We start from the raw sequence: 27,696 nt of genomic DNA, 5'->3' as shown, positions 1-27,696 counted from the left end.
TCAAAATGGCAATGGGAGACTCACATTGATGACATCACAAGGCTGTGATTGGTTAAAGAGTTGTTGGTCCAGGACCGTCTTTAGAATGTTGGTCCAGGAACAACTCTTACTTGAACAAATCACGGTCACCGTTTTAAAAGCTAGTTCGCTACAATCACACTACCGTTATGATTGTACCAAGTCTGAGTTAGTAGGTATCGTTGTACGTTCGCTATGTTTACAACATGGGATTCATATCACGACATTTGGAGTTATTTACTAAGTCAGACAGTCAGATTCTCTTACCATTTGTAAGTTAGATGAACTTCGTCCACGACGATACCCATTACGTTGGCTTGAAAACATCGAGCCTAGCATGTCCCTCCACTTGTTGTTCAGCAGCCAGGATTCGGGCTTCAAAAAGGATCTCATAACGACCGCTGGCTATATCCACCTCGTCGTGCATCGCCGTGATGCCCATTTCAGTTGCTTCGGCAAAAACCTCTTTCTTATCAACAAATGCCTTGATCCCGTTACTCTGTTCCTCTTTTAAAATTAATTCGCTGTCGATATCTTCTAGAACAGACCTGATAGCAGAATCTACACATCTCAATTCTCCAGCGGTAGCCATCGTTGTTGTAAACGAATTCAACCCAAGCGCTCTTTGGTGACGTGGTTGATTACGTTACTGTTGAGCATCTGTCCATCATCGGATAAAGCCCGCCCTGACAATTTGATTGGCCCGCCAGCTTTTGGGCGAGCATACTCGCGCCACTATGGATCAATGCCAGACCGAACTTCCCGACCTCAAACTTTGTGGGCGGGACTAAGTTCGGAATGGCACCCAGGCTACCTCATACTGTTGAGCAACTGAAATCCTATATCAGGCAGGAATGGGACAACATGTAATTCTCAAAACTCTAGCAACTGGTCTTTTCAGTTTCTAAACATTTACATAATTGTGTTAAATGAAGAGGTGAAGCAGCACAGTGGTAAACATTTCTGCCCGACAAAGCCAAAGAGCAGTATCTGCAAAAATGCCAAACTGAGAAAAACAGCTTTTTGTGTTTTTCTTACACCAAGTATAAGCATCAAATTATATTCAACAACAAGGGGTATAATTAGATAGATCAAAGTGAGGTGAATATTAAACATTTTGTTTTTTGACATTTAGGCAAAATTTGGTCGTTTTATAGGCTATACTGCGCTTTGCCTTTGCATTACTGCTTATACTTGGCCATACAATAACATTTTGCAGTAAGTGTAGCAAGTGATCATAATCACTCAGTTTTTATATTAATTGAGGAGGTACTTACTGCATTTTTGAAGATATGCTGCTTGATGCCTTAACAATGGCACAACTCTGTCATTTATAAACATTTATGTAAAATTGGAACAAAATCAATTGGGTAGACTTTCATGTCAAGCAATATTGCATTGCTGCACACCAAAACCTAACCCTTGATACCTTAGTTTGGACACTGCTGCTTATATTTGTCAAAGTATATGTTAATTACTTTTTGTAAAATCTGACTGACTATTTTGAATATGATTCCTTTACTGGCATTTAATATTGTGAGACTGTATCATGAATGATAGACACCTAATGTGTGTGTGTGAGTGTGAATGGTAGCGTGCCTTTTGAGAAGAAAGTCCAGGGCCTTTTTTTTGTCCCAATCTGTCCCTGTGCACACATATATACACACACACACACAAACAAACAGCCTATTAGAGTTGGGGCAAGTAAAACCAAGGCAGAATGCAGTAATGGCGAGTGAAATATAAGGGCAGATACTGCGCTCTGCTTTGGTTTCACTCAACTTTTCTATACAAACTGCAAACTAAAAATGTAAATTTAGCTACGAAATTTATTAGGTAGCCATATGAAATTTTAACAGATTGAAGAGCAGATCATGTACTTCTTATTTGTGCAAATTTTCCTTTTGAAAAAGTGCAGATACTGCTAGCCTGACATAGTCATACTCAATTCTAGCCAGAATATGAGTCTGATACTGCTCCATTGGGACGTAACTATGGGCCGTGTTTCAACCGATACAGGGGGGGAATGCCTCTGCACTCAATTGGATAGACCTAACCAATCAGAGCAACGAAATAGCTTACCGTGAGGTGTAGGAAGAAAACACACGAACCATCCTTCTTCTCCACAAATGCCTTAACATTGTTTTCTGGTCTTTTGTAAAAGTTAGTGCCGTCAATAACTCCTAGCCTACAACACTCATTAGCGAAATCTAAAAGATACGTAGTAGGGTAGGCTATTAGGAAAAAACTGATAGCCTATATTCCCTCCGTTTTTAAAAATAATTCTGTTGAACACTGATATGCTATACAAACATGTTAAACAGCTGGGAAAGGCTGTCGCAAATCCCTAGAACAGGTGGTCAATCAGAGATTTCAAACGAACGAGGGAACATGTCGCAATGCAACAGTGCCGTTTTCCCTTGATGAAAGTAAAACCACGAGTTTTCCCACATCTCAACTTTGGCCAAAGTTTTCAGAAATAATAGTTTTCAGTGATAAAACCTCATTAAATAATATGCATTTTCCATATGGGGTCTTAAAAGCCATGTATCCTTCTAGCCACAGTGTTACAAACATAAGCCTAATCTAAGCGTGCTCAGATGACGTGATAGACCAGGCGCTGATGCTCACCTGTCCATCATCGTAAAGCCCGATTTGATTGGTCCGCCCGATCTAGGGCGAGCATACTTGCTCCATAATGGAGCAATGCCAGACCGAACTTCCCGGCCTCAAATGTTGTGGGCGGGACTAAGTTCGGAATGGCACCCAAGCTAGCTCTTAGCCTTTGTAGGGCAGATTTCCTGTCCCAACTTTTTCATAAAACATGTTGCTGACATGAAAAAAGATCATACATTTTCCATGAAATAGTCAAAATTTAAATTTTCAACATTTGATATGTTGTCTATGTATTTTTTGCTGCTAAATATGTGTTCACAAGACTTGAAGATTATCTAGACTAGAAGACTAGCACATTCAGTTTTTATTTGCATTTTAAACTGTCCCAACATTTTCTGATTTGGGGTTGGGGTTTTGTAAATTTTTGCTAATCTATCCCTCTCATTTACTCTTTTATTTCTTTCTGACAAATTAGGTGTCTATGACTATCTGTTGAACTGGCATTTTGCACAAATGGTTTCAAGCTATTCAATCATGAGGGTAAATTGCTGGTAAGCCTCACAGCCATTCTAGATTTACTGCCATAACACCTAAATATATTCATAACTGTTTACCATATAAATGAATATGTAAATTAGTATTTAATCCACAAGATGCTACCAAACACCACAACTGGTCCTACAATGAATACTCCTTCATATTACAAGGACCCCTGTATTGTGGGGTGGTGTAGTTCTACACGTGTATAGAACAATAAACAACAATAAACTGGACTGGTCAGCCAATACTGAAGCACTCTAGAAAGGGCAGAGCAGTAAGCTCCTCAGGATGTTTTACCAGTCTGTTGTTGCCAGCGTCCTCTTCTATGCTATGGTATGCTGGGGAGGAAGCACAAAGAAGAAGGATGCTGGGCGACTAGACAGGCTGGTAAGGAAAGCTGGCTCTGTCGTGGGAGCCGAACTGGAGTAGCCTAGAAATCTAGACGCGCCCCTAGTGGCTGCCAGGGCTAGTCTAGCAACTCTCCGTTGGCTTGTGAGCTCCAGAAATCGAAACTTAATCAGGGCATTGAAATCGTGTATAGAGTCGTTTGGTGGGCTTAACATAATGATTGATGGCAGAGTTGCAACGGTTTGGCTTGAATTCCCTGCGACTTGAAAACAAATATCCTATTGCGTCCTATTGCGTGCAGAGGGAATTTGAAAGACAACTGATTATCCCGCCCCTCGGACTGAGCACTGCGAACGGTGAGTGCCCAGACCCTACATTTTAATGTGGGTCTGGCTCGCCAGGCTAGAACTGGAGTGCATCACTTCAAAATCAGACAAAAGGACCCTGAACAAACTGATCAACATCTTGGACAATGAATGTCATCCACTCCACAGCACTATTACAAAGCAGAAGAGCTTGATCAGCTGGAGACTTCGCTCACTGTCATGCACAACTGACAGACTGAGGAAGTAATTTGTCCCCAGGGCCATTGAACTGTTCAATGCTTCACTTAAGGGTAGAGGAGAGATAAACTTTTCTGCATAGTCTGTCAGCCTCTCCACCTTCTCCATGTTTGTGTACGTACTGTCCACTAGCCTACTGTTTTAATGCTACACTGTTTACATGCTATATTAGCACATATGCATATCCCCTCCCTCCCTCCCACAGCCTGGATTGTGGCCGTACTTAATACTTTTTATCTAATACTCGACCAATGGCTGTAACCCTATTACTTCAACCTATTCTTGCACTGACATAGTTTTTATATTACTTGTCTACATTATTCTCTTATGTCCATATTTATTTTATGCTGGTCTCTAGACTTTATTCTTGCACTGTTGCACTTACTTATTTGCACCATCACCCAGGGATGGATTACTGCACGGGCCTACTGGGCCCAGGCCCAGGGACCCAAGGGGTCAGGGGGCCCTGAAGGCCAAACCTTTGCATGGAATCATTGCCTCAATATAAATACATCAGGATGTAGGCTATGAATCTGATTGAATTAAAGTATTGGCCATCCCCAAAACGCACCAGAATACAGGAAATCACATCAAACAAATTAAACATTTTCTGGGGGAGGACCCCCAAACCCCCCTCCCACATATGTAACAATTAGTGGGGGGCCCTTAATACATCTGGGCCCAGGGGCCTGAAAGTTCATGATCCGTCCATGCCATCACCATGACACTCACTCTCATAGAGCACCTTACCATGCATATGGAACTACAGGCTCAGTCCCTGCCCTATCACTGCAAGCACCTTATGCTTGACCATCCTGAAGCACACTATGTGGATGTTTGATTTAGTTTTTTTTAGTATATATTTTTTTTTTTTTTATCTTCTACTGTCTCTATTGTGCAGTGGAGTTTTTTTATATTTATATTACTTTTTCTGCTGTAAGTGCATGTTGTGTGTGATGTCTGTATGCTACTGAGACCTTGAATTTCCCCTTGGGGATCAATAAAGCATCTATCGATCTATCTATCTATCTAGCATACAAGACACACATGCACATTAACTCTGACCTTCTCTCTCTCACTCTTTCTGTATCTCCATCTCTCATTTTTTCACACACACACACACTGTTCTTAAATTGTTCGTATTCATTTTCTATTTCGGGAACCATCACAATGTTTTAAGATAGAACATGTATGTTACATACAGTATAGAGTGTTGTTCACATTTAATGAAATTCATTGTTTGTTCACATAAATAGGTATGCACTTTCTTCATAAATCACACTGGTCTTGAATAAGGACACAAGCATTATATTGTCAAACTGTAAAAATGTATTCAAAAATCTGTATTGATTGCTTAATACATGCAAAATACTAATTATTGACACAGGTTGTATGTCAATAAGCTTAATCACAATATGAGGGTAATTCTCCAATTATTATCACCACCATCATCAACATTCTTCTTCTTCTTATTAGTAGTATTAGTCCAAAGATAATATATGTTGACTTGTAGAGGTGTACAGAAGTGCTTTGTTCACAAAGACTCTTCAACAGCATCCAATGCGAGTCAGTCTTCCTTTGATAAATGGTCAGGCTTGTACTTAATTAGCAAGCCGAGAGAGGCAAACCCAAACAGGAATGTCTGTACAAACCACATGCAACGTGCTTTGAGGCTTCCCACTCCTTTATCACTGTAACGATACAAAAGACATTGACATTCAACAACAACCTCAAAAAAATGATCAAACTTCAATACATCACACGCACTATTGTTCATATATACATTCATCATTAGTATAGTATATACATTCATCAATGTCATTATTCAATACAGTGATTCAAATAGTAATGGGCAAGAGAGGCTGATGCAACAACAATGATTAAAACAGACGATAGATCCTTGCAGAAAGTGGTGTGCACTGCTCACCTTTCTCTAGGACTCCTCTCCCCTCCCTGCATGACATATACATCAGCTGATGCAGCATAAAGCTATTCAAATTATAAAGGACTCCACCCATCCCAGTTTGCTATTCAAGAGCTATTCAAATACTGTTTGCTGAAACCAGGCTACTCCTTTTGTAGTTTCATGGCCCAAACTGAGGGACTATGGAAGAGCTATTTCCCTCAGGTCATTAGACCCTTCAACATGGACATTCCTGCCACCTTAATGAAAACCTTGCATTCTATAAAATGCAATGAATATCTGTTAGAAATTAATCTTAATGCCTTAATAAAAAAAAATGAGTAAAAATCAAATCTTTAAGGACACCAATTTTCTTAGTGAATGAAGAATGTATTGTAAATAAATAAATGTTCTTCCTTAAATTACAGGGGCAATAAGTATTTGACCCCTATGTTAATTTCCCATAGAGGCAGGCAGATTTTCTATTTTTAAAGGCCACTTATTCCATGGATCCAGGATAATATGCATCCTGATAAAGTTCCCTTGGCCTTTGGAATTAAAATAGCCCCACATCATCACATACCCTTCACCATACCTAGAGATTGGCATGGTGTGTTTTTCAGTTAGCCTATTAGCTGGTTTGATGCTCATTGAGTTCAATGCAAATCACATAGGGGTCAAATACTTATTGCCCCTGTAATTTAAGGAAGAACATTTATTTATTTACAATACGTTCTTCATTCACTAAAAAAATTTGTGTCCTTAAAGGTTGGATTTTTACTCATTATTTAAATTAAGGTATTTAAGATAAATTTTAACAGATGAGTTTATATTCCTCTTTTTAGTCAACTTTATTTAGCATGGTTTCAAATACTTATTCTCCCCACTGTATGTCATGCTAAGGACATTGATCTGAAAACTGTTGTCACTGGCAGTAATTTTGAAAAATGTCTGCCACAGCTGCCATATTAAAATTCACAATGGCTCAATATCCAATTTATTGACTGCCTTTGGCTAGAAGTTGCTTTTATCACAAAGTCAACAATTTATCAGGTTATCTGCCCTCGTAGCATTCTTTTTTATTCACATTTTACAAAGCCTGCCAACTTTTTTAGGAATTCTAGTTGCAATTCCCTAAATTACAACTAGAACTTTTAAAACACCTGCCCTTTAGAATTCCCACATTACAAGCAACAGAGGATTCACCACGTAATGTGCTATTTCCAATGTCTCTCAATGTCTAAAATATGACTGTTGCTATGCATCCGCTAACAGTGGAAAAACATTAAACTACAAACAGTCTCCCGCGCTGTCTCCTAGCTGTATGTCACAGGGCAAGAAGTAGCTAACCGCAGTTGGCTTTACCAAGCAAGGATAATAACTTTTTTCACAACAAAGCACGCTGTTAAATACAGCTAACATGTCGATTACAGAAGGGTTTGGAAGCCACAATCGGTTGGATCGTATGAATCAGAGGTTTTAGATACTATGATTGTAGTGCAAAGTTACATGAGAAGTCGAGGAGAGTCATCCTGTAGTCATGCTGTAGTCCGGTTCATTTTTGCTGTAGCCAATACCCAATAAGTATACGTATAAGTATAATATACTCGTTTTATCCCGTGAGGGAAATTTGGTCTCTGCATTTATCCCAATCTGTGAATAGGTGAAACACACTCAGCACACAGTGAACACACAGTGAGGTGAAGCACACACTAATCCCGGTGCAGTGAGCTGCCTGCAACAACAGCGGCGCTCGGGGAGCAGTGAGGGGTTAGGTGCCTTGCTCAAGAACACTTCAGCCATGCCTACTGGTCGGGGTTCGAACCGGCAACCCTCCGGTTACAGATCCGAAGCGCTAACCAGTAGGGCACGGCTGCCCCTCAGAATAGTAAATTAATTTTTACACATCAAACTGAACGCCAAGGTTTTCGACGGTCGTTGCTTCACACAGACCTTATTTGAACCATATTACCAAAGTCTCCATTTTTCCCCATAGAGATTTTTTCTTACTAACCAGGAAGCGTTAAAATGCAAACGCTAAAAACTACAAGCTTCCGTGACTGCCAAACTCCATACTCTCAGCAGTTCATTTGCTGTATCATTGCAGGTGCTATTTTTACAGTAGGGGTTAAGTCATTTAGAGACCTCAGACCAGCCTCAGACGAGTCCAGGAAGTGACGTCAATTACGGAACTAAGTACATAATTTACTTTACTCTTTATATTATGGAGAATACAGCGGGAAAACACATATTTTCTTTTACAGTTTATATAAAAAATAGTCATATTAGGTAGAAGCTTTTTATTATTATTCGTAACTCACATTTATTTATTAAATAATCGATTGCGACTGACTGTCCACGTGATCTGATAGTCAGCTGGGAGGAGCTTGTGACTCACGCATTGGGACTCACGGCAGATATTGCGCGAAATTTTGGTTCATGGCTATGGTTTAAACGTCCTTCCTATTCATTAACATGAACATGATGACTGACTAATAAATTACTATGATGTTTAATAAACCATTATAGGCATGCATTTAACAAGTCATCATTATATCACATCAATTAAGTGTTTTCTGTGGGCTAAGCTACTGTGTGACATGCTTTACACTACAGCAAAAAAAAAAAAAAAAAAAAAAAAATCAGGCTATCAACACGTTTTCAGTATCACTGTTGCTGAAATCACATCCTTTTGACTGTTTGTACAATTTTGCACATTCCAACCTAAGGAAGCAGCATGAGGAAACGTTTTTCTGCCTTATTTTACAAGTCTGCAGTATCACCGAGTGCAGCTGTTACAAGAGGGTCTGGTGCTTCCTAAGATTGGTCACTTGTCTCTAAATGACTTAACTCCCTCTCTATTTTTAGCCCGTAGGCTCCGGCCAGCTTTAAAAGGGAGTTCGTATGGAGATAGAGGGAATATGAGACAGCTTAACCCCATCTTTATAACTGTTGCTACTTGCTAGGTTTGACTGTAGATGTAGGAAGCATTAAAACTCAACAAGAGTCAACAAGAATAGGCACAGTAGAGGGGGTGACTTTGGTAACTTTGCTGATTATATCGGTATGGTCCAAGTGACATTATGGGAACAGCACTTAGCATTGCAAGCCTTCTTGGATCAGCTAGCCTACTAAAGTCCGGCGTCATCGAACTTCCAGTGAAGGAGTGTGAAGCTGGAAGTGGGCTAGTGTGTGTGTGTAAATGTTGGGGGCGTTACAAAGGTACAGACCAGAGCCAAATAAGACACCACCAGAATTTACGTCAGGCATTTTCAGGGCCCAGGGCACTGGTATGGTTTTAAAAGTATCAATTTAGCAACAACATTGAATAAAAAACAAACAATACCCAACCCTAGGTAAAAGGGTTATTTTTTGGGGAATTTTGGGAACAATCATGGACTGTAAATAGGATATGACCGAAGCTTAAGCTTACCTGCATATTTTCATGGCAACAACTGCTTCAAAAAAATGTATAGCCCAGGCAAGCCACCAACTGCAATAGTTTCCAAATTACACATTATTAGTTCCCACCAACAGTATGTTTTTGACGCATTAACAGGAATGTGACGAAATATGAGCTTCAAACAATCGAGAAACTTAAATGAAGTATCAAGCACAACAGTAAATACCAATGATACTCACCCATAGTGCAGAAGAGGGTAATGGTTATCCACAAGATACTTTGTCAAGGAACCGAGTGGGCCTAAGCGTTCATATGGGATAGCTTCAGACCAAAAAACAGTCCACTGAAATATAGATAAGTAAAACAACACATAAATATTGCAAAAGAGTATCCTCTCCAAGCCTGATAATATGCCTAAAGGTTAGTGATGCACCGATGTGAAAATTGTGGCCGATACCGATAACCGATATTAATTTTGCTGTTATGGCCGATACCGATATTTACCGATGTCGATATATCTGTATAGAAAACACATTCTTATGATAATCAAATAAAGAGCTATTTTCCAAAATAGAATATATCTGTATTATTTTATATCCTGATATAAAAAGAGAGAATACTGAATGTCTGATATTTATGACAGCACTTTATGCAGATTAGCCTATAGGTATGGCACACTACAGGCCTACTATTTATATTACAACTCTCCCTCTTTAATTCAGCTGTGTGGTTGAAGCCTGGAAATATTGTAAACAAAGTACCATAGTAGCATAGTTGGCTAGCTTGTCATAGTCTACTGATTGGACTGTTCAGTTTCCCCATGTGTGTTTAAGTTTAAAGGTAATACTTGTTTTCCTTGGTACAGGCACTTTTGGGAAACATTGGTATTGAGATGATCAGTCAACTTGAAACCAAGAGTTTTAAACAAATATGTGCAGCATGCTAATGTTGCTAAGCAGATTTAATAGTAATTTAGCTAATTCGTCTTCTATGAGTCCTTGCTTTCCACGATTGTAATGTTTTATTTGGATTGCGTTGGCGAGTGTATGGCGTGTCCATTGAGTGGCGAGAGAAGCGGGGCAAAGAGAGGAGTGTTGTAAAATGGTGTTGCGGCTCCTTTAAGAGAGCTCGTTGTGTGTGTGTGTGTGTGTGTGTGTGTGTGGGAAGCTGGGAAGGAGGGAGATAGAGTGAGGAAGTGTATGTATGCGACTGGAGCAGAGAGTGTGGAAGTTCAAGTTGGAGTCTGTACACAGTGTGGCCGGTGTTACTGTCGAAATAAAACTCCATAAAGTTCAGCTCGTGTATTTTGCTCATCAGAAATGGGACCCGTGACCCGGCGTTATTCTATCTTATAACATCGGCCCTCGAAATAGCGAATCTCCCCTGCGTTTTCTGACTACGGTCTGAAACAAAGCAGGAAAGGTTAACAGGGGTTATACTGTTTGGTAAAGTCTGCAATGAAAACAGCGTAGGCTACCGCCAAGTAAAGCGGGAGATGTGTGTTGTTTTGCGGCGCGCGTAAGCTCGCGAAGCACTGCTAGACACTAGAAAGGGTGTGTCGGTTCTGCCTTTTCACACGCTGACACAGGTTTGTGGATATGCGTGTTGCGATTTCAGTTTTGAATCGCATATCGTTACAGCCCTATTAAATTCCTATTACGACCATATAACTACATTCTGCCTGATACACAGTTATATTTAGCCTACGAGAGATGTAGTGCTAGGCGTGACATGACATGCAAGCCAGCCATCAACTTGACTGCAAGCAATGCGAGCAGCGCAATACAACACAACGTTTTGAAAGAACTTTTGTCAGATGCCCAGTGTCGTCTTTCTGTCAGTCTTGTTGCCCTGCTATTTTAAATAAGAAATATGATGCAATAGAAAGTCATATTTAACGGATTCAGTGTAGACAGATAACACGCTTGGATCGCTACACACACGTCAAATACACAGGAATGATTATCGGCCTGTTCACATCGGACCTATTTTGACATCGGACCGATACCGATGTGTAAAAAAATGACCATATCGGCCGATATTATATCGGTGGCCGATATATCGTGCATCACTACTAAAGGTACTTGAATAGGCCTAGGTCAGGAAATGGGAAGTTGTCACAGGAGGGGGATGACCTGTGACTAAGGGGCCGTGCACACGACGACGGTTTTTGTGAAACCGGTGAGGTTTTGTTAACCGTTACGCCTTGCATGTACACGACGCCGGCAGTTTAGGAGACTGAAACCGATAGCTTTTGAAACCGACTTCCGAAGTGCGAACTTTTGAAACCGCCGGCTAACTTTCGCCGTGTAGACGCCTGTAGGTGCGAAGCCGGCAACTTTATGACGACATAGCCCCACCGGGGAACATAGGACCCTTTTTTGAAAAAAGTTCTGAACTGAAGTTCTTTGCACAGATGCGCAGTCGGGAGCCCAGTGTGATATAGTCATGTTTAATTTATTAAATTGTAACAGTAGCTTCTTGAAAAGACAGTGGCGTGAGAGAGTGGCGAGGCAAGGTGGCTTTCCCGAGGTAAAGTGCTGTCGCGCGTGTTTGAGCTCCGAGTCGCCTCTTCTTGGAGGAAGAGCGCATGTTTGAATCTGCAAGCACGTTCACTAATGAACATTTCTTGACGAAGCTGGCCTATCTTAGCGATATATTTGATATATCTTAGCGATACATTTGAGTTAAATGTCCAGTTACAAGGCAAAGACAAGCACCTACCTCACCTAGCAAATAAGATTACTGCATTCACCAAAACAAACTTGAGTATGGGACAGGCCCGATCGCGACAGTATTATGCCTTTGAGATTTCTGAGCGAAATCGCTGAAACGTCTGATTGGGAGCCACTCTTGTGATCCCATGTATTAAACAGTAGGCCTACATCACATCCCTGCAAAGTTTATTTCAAAAATATTTCCCAACCAGCAGTGCTCAGTATGACTGGATTATGATCCATTTAATGCAGCATGTTGGCATTTCATTGAATATATTGTACAATGCATAATGGCCTATGCTTCCTAATATGTTGCTGGAAAACAGAAATATGTGTGTTATGTATTTATTTATTATTCTATCTGCAGCACCAGCTGATTTTAACTCTGTTGAAGATGATATATTTAGAACTTGTCATCATTTCAATAAATTTGACAATTTTAAGCTTGACCTACCACTTTCTTAGAGCGATGAGGGACAGGTGGGGCTCGAGAATGCCCCCTCAAAGTGGGGAATGAAAGAAAAAGTTTGAGAACCACTGATCTAGTTTGTTAACTAACACAGTCACGAGTTGGGTCGCGATAGTGTCATTTTTAAAAAGTGGGTCCCCAGACAAAAAGTTTGAGAAACACTGGTATAGCCGAGTCTGCATGGCTTCAGTCCCAAGCTTGTCATTGTCTTTGCACTTGGCATGTCATTGTTGATTCTTACTGTACAAGAGGTGAAGGAGGTGATCTAAAATAGCCTTTGGTTGATCTGTCGGAAGAATGGGATTAATTTTAATGGAACAAAGAGATATCAAACTATAGGCTACTGGGCTGTAGACCCAAAGGGACATTTTTGGATTATTGACTTGTCAGACCAAAGGGGCTTCGGAGCAACGTGTGCTACGGCAAGCAACATTGACAGAAAAATACACTTTGCTACCGTTTGTGCACGAAATGTGCACTCGCAAGCATATCCCATGCAATTTCCGTGGTCAGATACAAGGCGGGGAACATAGGACCCTTTTTGTAGAAAAGGGTCTTATGTTCCCCGGTCCCATACAAATAGCGGGGAACATAGGACCCGGGGAACATAGGTACGCTCCCAGCCACGGCACTCGACCTGACATGTTGCTTGTCAAAACAAACCAAACCATTTATTTATCATATTAAAATGTTTTTCTTTCCCCTGTCATGATTTATGTGCACAATGTAGCCCATCAGCCTTTAGTGGCTAAGTTAGAAGCACACGTTAGCTAAACTTAGTTAAACATTACCTTACTGCATGTTAGTTTCTCCAGTGGTGCTCAGACCTAATGCAATGCGTAGGCTAAGCATTTGAAATTTCACATAGCAGTCACCTTGAAAATGAACTTTATTAGTTTAACAGTTGAATTGAAAACCGAATTGTCTGTAGTCTCCTTATTTCATGCGACTGCTTAACCAGAGCACTTATTAGACATTCTCTGGCTTAACAAACGGTTTTAACAATGTTTTCTTCAACGCGATTCACGCAAAATTATCGTGAAGCTTCTGCACAGCGGCGCCATCGACTGGTCTGGCATATGCACTACAGCACATTTAGCCGGTTACACCTCTGTGTGTACACACAAGGTTTTTTCTTGCCGGAGTCGTTAAAGGTGTGAAAGCGGAAAGAGATAATCGTCGTGTCATGTAAACGGCCTCTATTCCAGCGGGGGCTCTCTCAAAGCTTCAATATGACCAACCATCTGTGAGCTTCTGAAATGCTCAATAAAGATACCAGGGTCACGATATTGAAGCGAGGGAAAAAGGGAAGCTTTGTATATCTTTTTACTCCGCTAAGTGTTTTATGTTGAAACCCAAAATGGACATTTTACTACATCAAAAGCTTAAAAAACCAACTAACATCTATTTTTACTTGCTAAAGTTGTTATGAAGACATTGTTTTTTCCAAGTAAACTATTAGGTGCCATTACTCAATTGAGATTGAATGGGATTTAGCTAAATAGTGGTGGTTTTACTAACAAAGTTGCTAGTTATCTGCCGTCCTCATTAGTTGCACTGTTGCCCAAAAATTGCCCGGTGTATCATCAGCTATACAGTTAACAATCACATCTTGAATATGGATGAAATGGGATTTAGCTAAATAGCGGTGGTTTTGCTAACAAAGTTGCTAGTTATCTGCTGTCCTCATTAGTTGCACTGTTGCCCAAAAATTGCCCGGTGTATCATCAGCTATACAGTTAACAATCACAGCTTGAATATGGATGAAATATCTCATAGCCTATCTAGTGAGAGGTCGTCTGACCCTGGTGAGTGGCACAGATTCTGGGGTAGATGGACGTCACTTGTTTTGGTTTTGACGCAAGATAACATATGTTCCCACAGTGACCACATGATTGCATGAAGGCTCATTATGTAGCCTACGTTCTTTTTATGTTTATGTAGCTTATAGGATGATTTTAATTTTTCTGAAGTGGAAAAAAATGCTTCAGATGAAATAATTTGGCTGACCCCCTAGGGGTCGCGGACCCCCGGTTGAATATCACTGATTAGATGAATGTGATCATTTATGTTTGGGCCTTTTTTGGGCCTGAAATCGCTGATACAATCTTTAACTTCAAAACAGGCATTTTACTTTGAGTAGACAATAGCAATACATCATAGGAGTGATAGTGAGTTACACCTCCAATATGTTTAGTGTTCTAAAGACGTGAAATAGCCAAATATCAAATTAATAGCCAAGGAGCCAGAAGTGAACATGCATGTATGGCTATAAAAACTGTGCCTTCATTTTACCAATAAACACTATAAAATACTTTTATAACCCTTGAGCCAGCTCCTTACTATATGACTTTCTACGTCAACGTGAACTTCAAAGGCTAGCAGGGAGGAGCTACAACAGACAGCAGCTTATCCCGGACAGACCGGCTGCAGTCTGCCTGACGTAAATCACGGGAGATTTTTTTTTCCGAAAATATGAGCATGATGACTGACCAAATAAATTGCTATGATGTAGTTTAAATAAACCACTGTTGTCATACAGTTAACAGGCCTGCATTGTAGCACATAACCAACAGCATAAAATAACAGAATATCTAAACGTTTTCAGTAGGCAAGCCTACCATTGTTGCAGAAATCACATATAAGAAGGTATACCTTCGATTTCTGTTCATTTTCGTATATTCCAACATAAGGAAGCAGCATGAGAAACCTGTCAAAATAGTCATGAGGAGATCCCTCCCAAACGGCCCCATCACATCTTCGAACTGACGCCATGAGGGCGGGTTTCAGCTCGTGCAGTCCGTGGAAGGACAACTGCAAGATCTGGCTGCAAGCAAAATGGCACTTTGTAACTCAAAATGTCCCACTACTTAAAACTAGCCTACTTTTTGGAGATTCTTGTTTTATTTTACATTCTAGAGCATTTAGCCTACCATCGTTAGCACACATCTCCACTGAAGGATGGCTACATGATGGTATGGTGCTTGATGTTGCGCTCTCTCATTGGTGAGAATTTATTGCAGCACTTTTTGAATGGTGGGACTGCACGTCTGCTTGAGGTTGCTGAAATTTGTGTCTGGGAATGGGACTGCTTGCAATGTTTCAAGAAACTGACATAGTGGTATGTCATCTTCTGCACACATTTCAACAATCTTCCACAAACTCATCCACATCTACTGATTTTGTCATTGTCTTGGCTGGAGGGATTTGCCTGCAGTGGATTTAACTTTGTTTTTAAGTTGTCCTTTTGATTTCTGTGGTCGCTATACATGTATTTGAAGAAGTCAGGTCAATTATGTGTTGTAACCTTGCAAACTAGTTGTTTTCAGACTCATGGTAGTCATTGGGGTATTGTTTAGCCCCATTATCTAGCAACCAAGCAGTTCAGTGTTTTGCCACCGTTGTCGGGATCCCTAATTTTCTTTGTCACGCACCAATCAACAAACTCAAAGCACGTGAAAATTCGAGATATACTAGGCTACGTGTCATTGTGTGGGGTTGTTTTTACTCATGTTGGGTTATTTTCTGTAACCCAGCTTGTTGGGTTGATAGTTTAGGACAGCGCCCCTCCTCTCCCCCACCTGACGTGAGTACACTACCCAGCACCAGGGTAACTTTAACACAGCTGCATAGTTATTTGAGAGTTAGGGGGAAATCGTTATTCTTTCAACCGTCCATGCAGTCCAGCAACTGTCAACATGCAATGGAAATCAGGCGATTTTGGAAGGTATGTGTCTGCTTTTAACTTTTTTTTTTTTTTAATTCAGACGGATTTTAAAAGTCCACCCAGAGATAACCTTTGTGATATGAATGGATATTTTGCCTGCCAATTTCGTTCAGCCTCAAGCAGGTCAAGAATTGTGTCATTCAAGCCAGCTAACATTAACTTAGTTACTGCTCATGTTAATGTTAAATCTACACAAAGACAGACTCTTAAAAACATATTTCTGTGTTCACTGGGTATGAATTGCTGAACAGTAACAAAACAAACTTTTACAACGAACTAAAATTAGCATACCAACAGCTGGCTAGGTTAACGTTAGCAGACGGTTGGTATGCTAATGTTAATTAAATATGCTTCGTGGTAGTGCAGCATGTGTGTGTCAGCTAATGTATATGGTCGAAGTAGTCTCTTCACACGTAGCCTACGGTAATCATCATGCCAAACAACATAATTAATTCAGGGTAGCATCATATTATAGCCATGTAACTTACTGGGTGTTTTTTGGTGGTAACATTAACGTTACACACAGCTTGGATTTAACTAACTGAATAATGGGTTAACATGAGCTAGCTAACAGTATCACTGCCACTACATTAACATTACTGAATGTTTGTCAGTCTGCTGTTAAACAACTCCATGAGGTGGTCATGGTTTCTGAGTGTGTGGTGTTAATATTTTGTCTCATGGGGGATTTTTAATGTTTGTCAATATCATTCACTGATGATGGTTTGTGAAAGTCTTGATACAAAGTTCTGTAAATAGCAGTGATTAATTCACTCTTTTTCTTTCTTTGATTGACAGGGCTGACCCCCAAATGGACCGTGGAATCTAGCTGCCTTCATGGAAGTAACTTGCATGCTGCTTTTAGAGTAGGCTATCCGTTTAAAAATAAAGTAAACTGTCAAATAAATAATTATGTCGAACTGTTTTATTTCATTGCATGGCTATTGTTGCCCATTTTCTCTCAATGCAACCCAAATACTGGGTTTGGAAAACCCGACAACTGGTAATTTTAACTAGCAGTTCTGTTGATGTAACCCAGTGGTTTGGGTTGAATCTATACCCAATATACTGTGTGAATTTTACTCAACATTTATAAAATTTATAAAGCATTTAAAGCGTGCTGTGTGCTTCCAGGACAAGGTGTGTGCATGAGCGTATGAGAAGGGTGCACACCGGGGGCCCAGGGCCAATAGATAACCCACAGGACCCAACCAATGCCAAAACCACACAGCGACCCGCCAGGACCGAGTCTCCCAAGCCATCCAATGGGGCCCCGTCAGAATAACGATGGGAGAGGCAGAGAGAAAGAGTGAAATTAGTAAAGTTTATCAGAGAATGTAAATAAAAGGGGGAGGGAAAGAAGGGGATGCTATTTATATTACTAATAATAATAATATTGATAATAATAATAACAATAATAGTTCCAGCTACCCAACCCTGCCTAGTGTTCATTGATATGTGCATCTGTTGATGAAGTGTGTTATGATCGTGTGGAGATGGAACTCAGGCAAAGAGGGTCAGGACTGTAAGTAGGTGATAAAGGGGTACCAAGGAGAGGTTGTATCCTGAGGATTGATTAAGTTTGTAGTTGATAGGTTTTCTAATGATATATAGTCTGTTAACAAGTTTTTCCAATGAGTGATGTGAGCTTTTTTCTTAGATTTCCAGTTCATGAGGATTGTTTTCTTGGCGATAGTCAGCGCTACCAGCAGTGTTTTATTGCAGGAGTTGCTTAAATTGACTGTGGATGTATCACCAAGTATGCATAAGGAAGGGGATGCTGGGATGTGACAGCCAAAGATGGAAGAGAGAGATTTTGTGACACTCACCCAGAAGTGGTTGATTGAAGTGCAATGCCAAACCGCATGAATGTATGTATCTGGGTTATTTTGTGTGCAGTGAGTGCAAAGATCCGAGCCAAACCCCATTTTAGCCAATTTATGTGCAGTGAAGTGGAATCTGTGAAGAACCTTGTATTGTATTAGTTGTAGATTACTATTCTTTGTCATGAGGTAGATGTTTTTGCACATTTTGGTCCAGAAGTCGGCACGGGAGTAATTGATAAGTCTGATTCCCATTTGTGATATGGCAGGCCAATTGTTTTTCTGAACGAGATATAATTTTGTAAATTTGGGAGAGTATTTTTTGGGAGAGGGAATATTAAGCAGCTCTGAGATTGGTGGGGAATGTCAAGGTTAGCTGTCTGGATGTTAATTTTTCCTAGGATAGATGATTTAATTTGCAGGTATTGTAAGAAGTGTTTACTCTCGATGCCGTGCTTCTGGACCAAACAGGAAAATGAGGCCAGATTATTGTCTTGAAGAATGTGTTGAAGGTGAGTGATGCCCTTTCCCATCCATGTGTGAAAGTTAAGTGTTTTTTTTTTTTTTTTGAAATCTGGGTTATTCCAAATCGGGGTGCGAATTGATGGTGCTATAGGTGAATCAGTGATGTGGTAGAATCTCCACCAGGCTGTCAGAGTAGCTGAAATTGTTGGGGCTTTGAAGGATGGATGTTTTTTGACCGACTGACTGCAGAAAGGGAGATCTGAGATTTTAATTTCTTTACAGATTGTTTGTTCTAGGTCTAACCAGGTGTTGTCTGAGGGGGTGGGGTGTAGCCATTTGTGGATAAAGTGGAGCTGGTTGGCCAGGGCATAGTGCTGGAAGTGTGGGGCCTCTAGTCCTCCCATTGCTTTTGGTTTTTGGAGAGTGGCGAGTTTGATCCTTGGGGTCTTATCTTTCCAGTAGAATTTAGTGATTAATGAATCGAGAGACTTAAACCAGAGGGTGGTGGGCTGGGTTGGAATCATAGAGAATAGATAGTTTATTTTGGGCAGAATCTCAGTAATCAAAATGACAATACTGCCCATGATGGATAATGGGAGGTTCTTCCAGCGTTGAAGGTCATCATCTATTGAAGTGAGTAGAGGGGAATAATTTAGGCTAAATAAGTCTGACAGCCTGGGGGAGACTTTTATCCCTAAGTAAGTGATATAGTTAGTGCAGAGTGGGATAGGTGAAGAGTTGGCTGTCACATCCCAGCTGTTGGGATGTAATGGGAGAACTGCAGATTTATTCCAATTGATTGAGTATTCAGAAATTTTAGAGAATGTGTCAATGAGTTTGATGGTTTCTTCTACTGATGTTGTGGGGTCTTGAAGAAAGAGAAGAATGTCGTCAGCATAAAGGCTGATTTTGTGATGCATATATGGAGTCTGGACACCTTTGATGAGGGGGTTCTGACGGATGGCAGCTGCTAGGGGTTCAATGAAGATTGTAAATAGTGAGGGGGAGAGTGGGCACCCCTGTCTAGTTCCCCGGTGAAGAGTGAAACTTTGTGATGTTAGTCCATTGGTGATTACTGTGGCTGAAGGAGAGGTATATAGAAGTTTAATTCAGTTAATGAACGACTCCCCAAGCCAAACCTCCCTAATGTGGAAAACAGGAAATTCCAGTTCACCCTATCAAAAGCTTTTTCTGCGCCCAGAGTTGCTATAATGGTATTATCTTGAAAATTTGTAGAGTGATACATTATATTTAACAGTCTGGCATGGTGTTGGTGGATGAAATTCTACCTTTAATGAAGCCTGTTTGGTCTGGGTGGATAATGGATGGGGTGACCTCTGCTAATCTGTGTGCTAGCATTTTTGCGATTATCTTATTGTCCACATTGAGGAGAGAAATTGGTCGGTAGCTGGATGGCAATGTTGGGTCCTTATTGGGCTTGAGGAGCAGTGAAATTGAGGCTGTGGTGGAACTAGTTGGAAGACGTCCTTTCTGTTTTGATTCATTAATCATTCTGATGAAAAGTGGAGCTAAGATGGTCCAAAATTGTTTGTAGAACTCAGCAGGAAAGCCATCGGACCTGGTGCTTTATTATCGGGCATCTGTTTCAGGGCATCAAACAGTTCTTGTTGAGTTATAGGTGATTCTAGATTTTTTATTTCGGTCTCATTGAGTTGTGGTAATTCGATGCTGTTTAGGAAAGAGTCTATGAATTCCTGGTTGGGGTTCATTTCTGAAGAATATAGTTTATTGTAAAACTGGAAAAAAAAACATGATTTATTTCTTCAGGTGAGCTGGTTAGCTTCCCTGCTGAGTTCTTTATGACCGGGATTGTTGATTTTTTCTTTGTTACGTTGGATTTGATTTGAAGTATTTACCTGATTTATTGCTATGGTGGAAGTTTTCCTGCCTTAGGCGGTGAATCATAAATTGAGTGTGTTTATTGAGTATTTCATTGAGTTTGAATTTATGTTTCCTAAGTTTTGCCTGTGTTTCTTCAGTTGGGTTGCTTGCATTGGTTTCTTCTAACTGTTTAATTTTATTGTTGAGTTCTACTTCCTGTTCTTTTTCCTTCTTTTTTTTGTATACTGAATATGAGATGATTCTTCCTCTGAGTACTGCTTTTCCTGTTTCCCACAGAAGGGAAGGAGATGATTCAGGGAGCCGTTCATTTCTAGAAAGAATGCCCACTCTCTCCCAACAAAACTGATGAAATTTGGGTCTTGTAAGAGGGATGTATTAAAAGCGCCATTTGCTAATTGGTGGCTGTTGGTTCGTTATGTTCCATTTAATTGTAACTGGGGCATGATAAGCTAATGACTATGGGATGAATAGTGGAATCAGAGATATTTTCATTATAGAGTTGCTGGTTAGAAAATAATCAATATGGGGAATAGGAGTGGTGGACCGGAGAGAAAAAGAGTAGCATTTGGAGTCTGGGTGCTGAAGCCGCCAACAATCGCCAAGGCCAGAATCGCTCATGAACTGTTTTATTGTTTTTTTTTGTGGATTGCCAGATTCGTTTGCTTTTAGAGTGATCAGATCTGTCAAATGTGGGGTCTAACACTGTATTAAAGTAAGCCTGCAATTATGATGGGACAGCCAGATAGAGTTGAGATGGAGGTGAAGAGGTTCTGAAAGAAAACTGGGTTGTCTGTATTAGGGCCATAAACATTAACAATTGTTACAGGGGTATTGTGAATTGAGATGTTTATGATGACAAAACGTCCTTCTGGGTCTGTGATGGTGGCGTTATGGATGAATGAGATTCTTTTGTTAATCAGAATGCAAACTCCCCTTTGTTTTGTATTGTAATGAGATGAGAAAATGTGATTGAATTGTCTTGATTTGATGCGGGTGTAGTCTAATTCTGAGAGATGAGTTTCTTGAAGGAGACATATGTCAGCTTTTAAACTATCCAAATGATTTAAGATTTTGAGCCTCTTTGCCTGAGATCCAATCCCACGGATGTTCCAGGTCAGGAATGTAAGTGGTACCATGTTGTGATTGTACAGTTATGAAAATGTTTGATAAGGTGGGTATTGTGTGTGTGAGAGTGTGTGCAGGTGTCAGTTAGATAGGAGAGGGGGAAGGGGGGGTGGAGGAATAGGTATGTAATGTGGTGTGCGAATGAGATGTAAAGAGTAGGGGCTGAGAAGAATATAGAGCATAAAGAGGTAGGAATTTGGTTCTGGAGTGGTGACAGCATGAACATTTCCTGTTTAGCATTGAAAACATACAGATCATAATTTGACTTTAGCCTATAGACATAATAAACAAAAACAGACAGGACACACAAGCAAACATGTATAGACAAAACACCATGAATAACATTAAACATTGAGAGAGCAAAAGAGAATGGGTGGGTAGGGGGAGCAAAAGGAATGAAACATAAGAAGAGAGAAGAGAGAGGTGATCCAAGCATCAGTAGGCAGTGGGGTTAGAGAGTTGAGGGTGACAATGTTATAATCAAGATGAATGTTGTCATGAGGTATGATGTGCTATAGCCAGGTGGTGATATTGGGGTTTGTGATACAGAGTTCCATTGACATACAGTTTATCGACTGACAGTGCTGCTCGTTTGCCCTCTTGCCTGAGTTGTTTCATTATGGGCAAGAGGGCTCTTCTTCTTTCCTGTATTACTTGTGGGAATTGGTCGTTTAGTCGAATGAAGTGCCTTTCAGTTCTTTCCCTTTGCTTTTGATGAGTTCTTTGTGTTTGAAGTGTTCGAACTTGGCGATAATTGGAGGAGGTTTTTATTGTCTTTGGAAGTGAGACGGTGTACACGGTGGAAGGTAATCTTGTCAACTGTTTCTGGCGGTAGTTTGAGAGATGACTGCAAGAATTCTTTAACTGCTTTCTCTGGGTCGTCGGGTGTATCTTTAGAAGTTGGCAGGGGAATTCCGGTAAAAATGAGGTTATCGCGCATGCTGCGGCACTGGAGGTCTAGGATTGTTTCTTTCATGATCCGATTTTCGCTGGTGAGTTGATTAACATGGTCGGATAAGTTTGTGATATTTCCTTTGAGTTCACGGTTTTCTAATGCGAGTGTGTCGATCTGTGATTGGGAAAATTCGAGGCTGGCTTTTAAGTCCTTAATATCTGCGTGCAGATGTTCCAGTATTGCAAGTTTGTTGTTTATGGATTGTAGTAAACTGACCTCGATGGATGTAGAAGTAGCGCAAGCGGTAGGTGATTCTGGTTCAGTCTCTGTTGAGTAGTCACGAGTGCGTTTCTTGCTGGGTTCAGATGACATAACGTCCAGAATGAAGAGGTTGCCGTTGGAAAAGGTGGAGAATATAATCCGGTTTTTGATGAGAGTTGTAGAGAGGTAGTGGTTGTTTTTAGTAGAAGAAAAATAAAGTTTTGTATTTCTGTTTACAAGCGTCAGTGTTCAGTGCGCTGCCATTTTGGATCTCACCCAAAGTCTCGCGATGTTCAGTTCAGTGCATCAGTGCCTCTCCTGATCAGCTGTGTTCTAAAGAATGTTTTCATTCAAGTTCAGTGTGTGTTGCGAACTATTTGTTTCTCAGCAAAAGCCACGACGAAACGGTAACAAATAAGTGTAAAGAGACATATCGTGGAGTTTATTTTTTCGTTTTGGCAAGTAGCCGTATAATAAGGTAATGTATAGAACGCCGGTCATTATGGGAAAATAAGTCCCTTCAGGGCGAAACCAGACCCGGCGTCCGGTTCGCCCTGTCGGGACTTATTTTCTCCATAATGACCGGCGTTCTATAGCCTACATTATCCCTTAGCCTAGGCTACTTAACGTATACCCCTGAGTCAAGGCTTTGTGAAGCCTCGATATGTCTACATAGCCTAAATATGTCTAACGTGCTTCGTAGTAGCCTATACCCCACAGCTCTTCATGTGAGGAGCACAACACAAGTTATATAACATAAAGGTAATCACCACGCGGTTTACATCGCTCTCGGTCATTAGGCTACAAAAGTATCTTAACCCATTCGGCAAATTGCCATTTTGATTAGTTATCGTAACACCCCCAATTATCACCACTTTTGTTCAGAAATTCTAAAACAACGATGTTTTTAACACTTCAAAATAACATTTACTAAATGAACCTTACATTTTTCAGTAGCCATAGTTGTGTAGATTTGAACAAAATCTGGTTTGGTTCTTAACGGGAGGATTTACTGCCTGAAATATCCTATTTTGTTTACCACGCTCGGAGTTATAGTGCTGGCCTGATGGGTCGCCTATTTACACCGTTTCAACGGCACATGGACGGTTAGACCGAGAATTCTCGTCGTGAAATTAAAATTCCACTGGAGCTCCAAGCGGTTGTGTACACGCAGCCTTACAACACTGTTTACAGCTCCTCGAGTCACGGTAAAATGTCATTTTTGGTACATAGCTAATTTAGATACACCTATGTTGTGCGTGGTTGCGTTTCTATAGGAGTCCGCTGTCTTGGTTTGTATAGAAATGGATATTAAGTGACACATACACGCAAGACGGTGGAAATACGGGACCGGTGGAAATAGGGGGAGTTACGATAGAGATGAGGCGCCCAAATCGGTCTCATGCAATTGTAGTTATCACCATTAACAAAAAACTCAAAACACATATGGTCCTCAAAATCAGTAGGCTAGGCTACGATCAGTAGAAGCAATATAGATGACCCCAATGCGTAGGCCATCATATGGAAGGTATTCAACTAAGTTCAAAGATGAGATTAGGCTACTTTCCCACACGTGTGAGACACCATGATGATAATTAGGCTAATGGAGCGAACCCCGTATCTGCGTTTTTGTTACGCCAACAAAACCAACTTACTGTGTAGTAGCTCATGGACAGAGTCACAGTTACTATCCAAAAAAGTCCGCTTCTTTGGAAATAGAAGTTTCCATCGGTCTTCGCCATTGTTGACCTGTAAAAGGAATCTACATTATGTTCGAAGTCAAAGTCCTTCCGTGACAACCCTTTGCCTACACGTTGCGTTCGAGATGGACTTTGTCTGCGGCTATAACTTGATGGTTGGTTCCATGTTGCCCATGTTGGTTTGGTCAGAGCCCATCTACGGAGAACCTGGGCACTCCGTATTAAGTCCCATTGTACCGAATTTTGGTTGCAGTTCCACCAGAGTTCCACTGGGGGCGATCGCCATAAGTGCAGAATGAATGGGAGTCAATGGAGCTAGACGGCTAAATTTGTCTCTTTCACCTGATTGTCGTTGACAAATCTGAGATTTGATTGTAGTTTGTATAACTTCAACATGGGTTATAGGTCAAAAGTTGAATGAACGAGTACTTATGTCCTTTTGATTTCTCACAGGTTGGGTCGTTGTTGCCCATAACACGCTAGCATTGTGCTAATGAATGACGTCATTGACACGTTTGAAAGGCTTTTTAGAACAATTAAGTGACTTTAAAAAATATAATACTCAACCAAGTGTATTTTCTTTGCCTCCCCTTTCGAATACAATATTTGAATTACTTGAAAAAAAATTATATCCTGAGAAAAGTGGATTTTGAGGGGTACAGCTCCATAGACCTTCATGCATTCTGTACTCGTGGACGAGCGCCCTCATGTGGAACCACAGAAGGAACTGCAACCAGTTCAGAAACCGGAAGTCTTCCGAGAGTGGCAGTTCTCCCCTTATTAGACATTCTCTGGTTTGGTTCCCCACCGAATCCCTGTTTCCTGATTCTTCTTCTTCTTCTTCTTTGATTTATTGGCGGATTACAACTCTTTGGTGCATACCGCTACCTACTGTACAGGAGTGTGCAAATCTCTAATTCCATATATTTCCCCTGCGTTTTTAATATGCCACCAAAACCAGATCTCTTTGAATGGTATTCCCAACATTAATTTAGGACTGATAAGGCAGATTATTTATGCTCCCTTTTAGTCTCACCCAGTATGTTAAGGACAGTTGATCAAATCTTAATTTAAGTGGGGTTTCTTCAGCTTCTACTAATAGAGGTAGGAGTTGTTTTAATCGCTCCTAAAGCAATCCTTAAACCTTTAAACTGAATTCTATCTAGTTTTCTGAGAGATGTTAGCAGAACTATACACTATGCATCTATAGTCTATGGTGGATCTGATTAATGCTTTGTATAATATATCATACATACATATTATGTTTCCTGATTCTTCTTCTTCTGTCAGGTTTTATGGCAGTTTACAGGCAAAGTGTATGTCCGCCATCTATTGGACTGAGGTGCAATCAATTAGATGTCATTTCAAAAAAATAAACAAAAAGGAAAACAACACAAAACAACAAACTAAATCCTATTTGCTAATTTTGTTTCTTTGATAAATGTTATAGCACTGTGATGTTTCCTGATCTAGGCTCACCTAAGGTGTTTAAAGAGAAGCTTTCTTGACTGCATTCACTTCCCTCATAGCTTTTCTCGCCTGGAGAATCAAGCACCTTAACATGATCTACCTCTCTCACTCCACAAAGCTCACATTTTCCAGATGGAAGTTTGTTTACACCATGTAAGCTATTATTTAAACCAGTATGGCCTATTCTCATTCTTGTAAACCAAACCTCCTCTTGTGTGTTTGGGTAACTAGGTTTGTTATTTAAGATATTCTTTTGTAAATGTCTTTCTTCTCCTTATCCCATTCAGCTTGCCATATTAAGTTAACTTTGTGTTTGATGATTACCTTAACTTCTGATCTGCTGAGTGGAATGCACCTCCTCTTCTTTGGTTGCCTCTTTTGCCAGCTTGTCTGCCTCCTCAACACCAACTCCTTTATGAGCAGGAACCCATACAAACTGGATTGATATTCTCTGTTGACTGATTGCAAATATGATATTATTAATTTCATTCAATAAATCCTGTCGGCATGATGATTCTCCATTTTGTATAGATTTAAGAGATGACATTGAATCAGAACAAATAACTGCTTTAGGGGGCCTAGCTTCTCCCACTGTAATGCAATAATAGCTGTCATTTCAGCTGCAAATATGGACAGATGATCTGATGTTCTCTTTTTAATAGAGGTTTTGTGATCAGGGATATATGCTGCAATAATTTGTTATGTTACATTGGAGATTATTCCAGGAAGTAGGGGCACCATAACAAAAGGCCGTGAAAGGTATTATACCTACTTTCTAGATATTGCTCTACGTTCTGATATACTCCTCCAGATTTATCTCTTTGGTTTCCATAAAACCATAGGGGAGCAAAACAACCAAGGTGGAGTTCCTACCAGGGGCACAGTCTTGCTACAAGTGATACCATCTATTTCCAATTGGTTTGCTATTTTGTTACCATCCCAACCAAATCTGGGATCTACCTTATTCCCAACACTTGTTAAGAACTTTCTTAGTAGGGTGTGATGCATCATATCCATTTAAATTAATCTAGTAAGCCATACTCAATTTAATACGTCTAAGGCTTAAGGGCATTTCTCCTGTTTCTATTTGCAACGCTGATATTGAAGATGTTCTAAATGCACCACAACATATCCTCAGACTTTTAGCCTGCATTAATGCTAATAGATGCTAATTCTATTGATTTCATTAAACAATGTCTTAGATGCCAAAAGATAGGCCTACACAATACTAACCTGACTCTGCCAGATGGATTTGCTCCGCGAGTGAAACCTTGAAAGCTTGCGAGATCAGGATGGTCTCACGAGGCTAACACAATACACCCATAGTAAACTGATCTTATCAGTGCAATATAGCCTAAATTATTTTAAGGGACATCCCTGAAGCTCCCCAGTTGTAGCCTATCCTGACTAACATTTCAAAACATTAATGCCTTTTTTGCACTTCACTTGAAGGAAACAAGGCAAGTCAAGGTTGGCGAACTTATATTTGTTCCACCAACGTCATCGTCTAACATTGCCATGATCGCAGAGAATAAAGTTGCATCACATTGGACTGCAATTGTATCTTGCGTTTGCCTGTTGCTCACAACATGCAGCCAAGGACTTTGCTAAAGTAGTTTAAAGTGGTTAGCCAGTCATCGTTTTTGTCTGATACAAGATGACCTATGATGAAACTATATGGTCTGGAGGCAGAAGGGCTAACATATTTCTCTGTAACATTTCCAAAATCCAAGTGAACAAAACACTATACAAATCAGAAGTATCTACTGATATCTTTCTCCGCTGAGTTT

At 40.4% G+C, this 27,696-nt stretch overlaps 1 protein-coding gene across 3 annotated transcripts in view; it reads right to left on the bottom strand.

Annotated features, from left to right (window-relative positions):
* Positions 1-5,213: 5,213 nt before the first annotated feature.
* tmem254 (transmembrane protein 254) overlaps positions 5,214-27,696 on the bottom strand; it is a 32,648-nt gene continuing 10,165 nt past the window's right edge. Inside the window, exons 2-7 of one of the 3 annotated variants that reach the window (XM_048270382.1) lie at positions 26,231-26,364; positions 25,693-25,773; positions 24,392-24,485; positions 9,631-9,734; positions 9,422-9,481; positions 5,214-5,776 (exon numbers count right to left, since the gene is read on the bottom strand). In XM_048270382.1, coding sequence (XP_048126339.1) covers positions 5,653-5,776; positions 9,422-9,481; positions 9,631-9,734; positions 24,392-24,485; positions 25,693-25,694 — 384 coding nt within the window. In that variant the 5' untranslated portion in view covers positions 25,695-25,773; positions 26,231-26,364 and the 3' untranslated portion in view covers positions 5,214-5,652. Of the gene's footprint in view, positions 5,777-9,421; positions 9,482-9,630; positions 9,735-24,391; positions 24,662-25,692; positions 25,774-26,230; positions 26,365-27,696 lie in introns of those variants that run through there. The other 2 variants (XM_048270384.1, XM_048270383.1) reach the window with 2 other exon arrangements.

This window comes from Alosa alosa, chromosome 18 (assembly GCF_017589495.1).
Source record: "Alosa alosa isolate M-15738 ecotype Scorff River chromosome 18, AALO_Geno_1.1, whole genome shotgun sequence".
Classification (NCBI taxonomy): domain Eukaryota; kingdom Metazoa; phylum Chordata; class Actinopteri; order Clupeiformes; family Clupeidae; genus Alosa; species Alosa alosa.
Note: the sequence above shows the minus strand (reverse complement) of the source record. Positions and strands in the feature narration are given on the sequence as shown.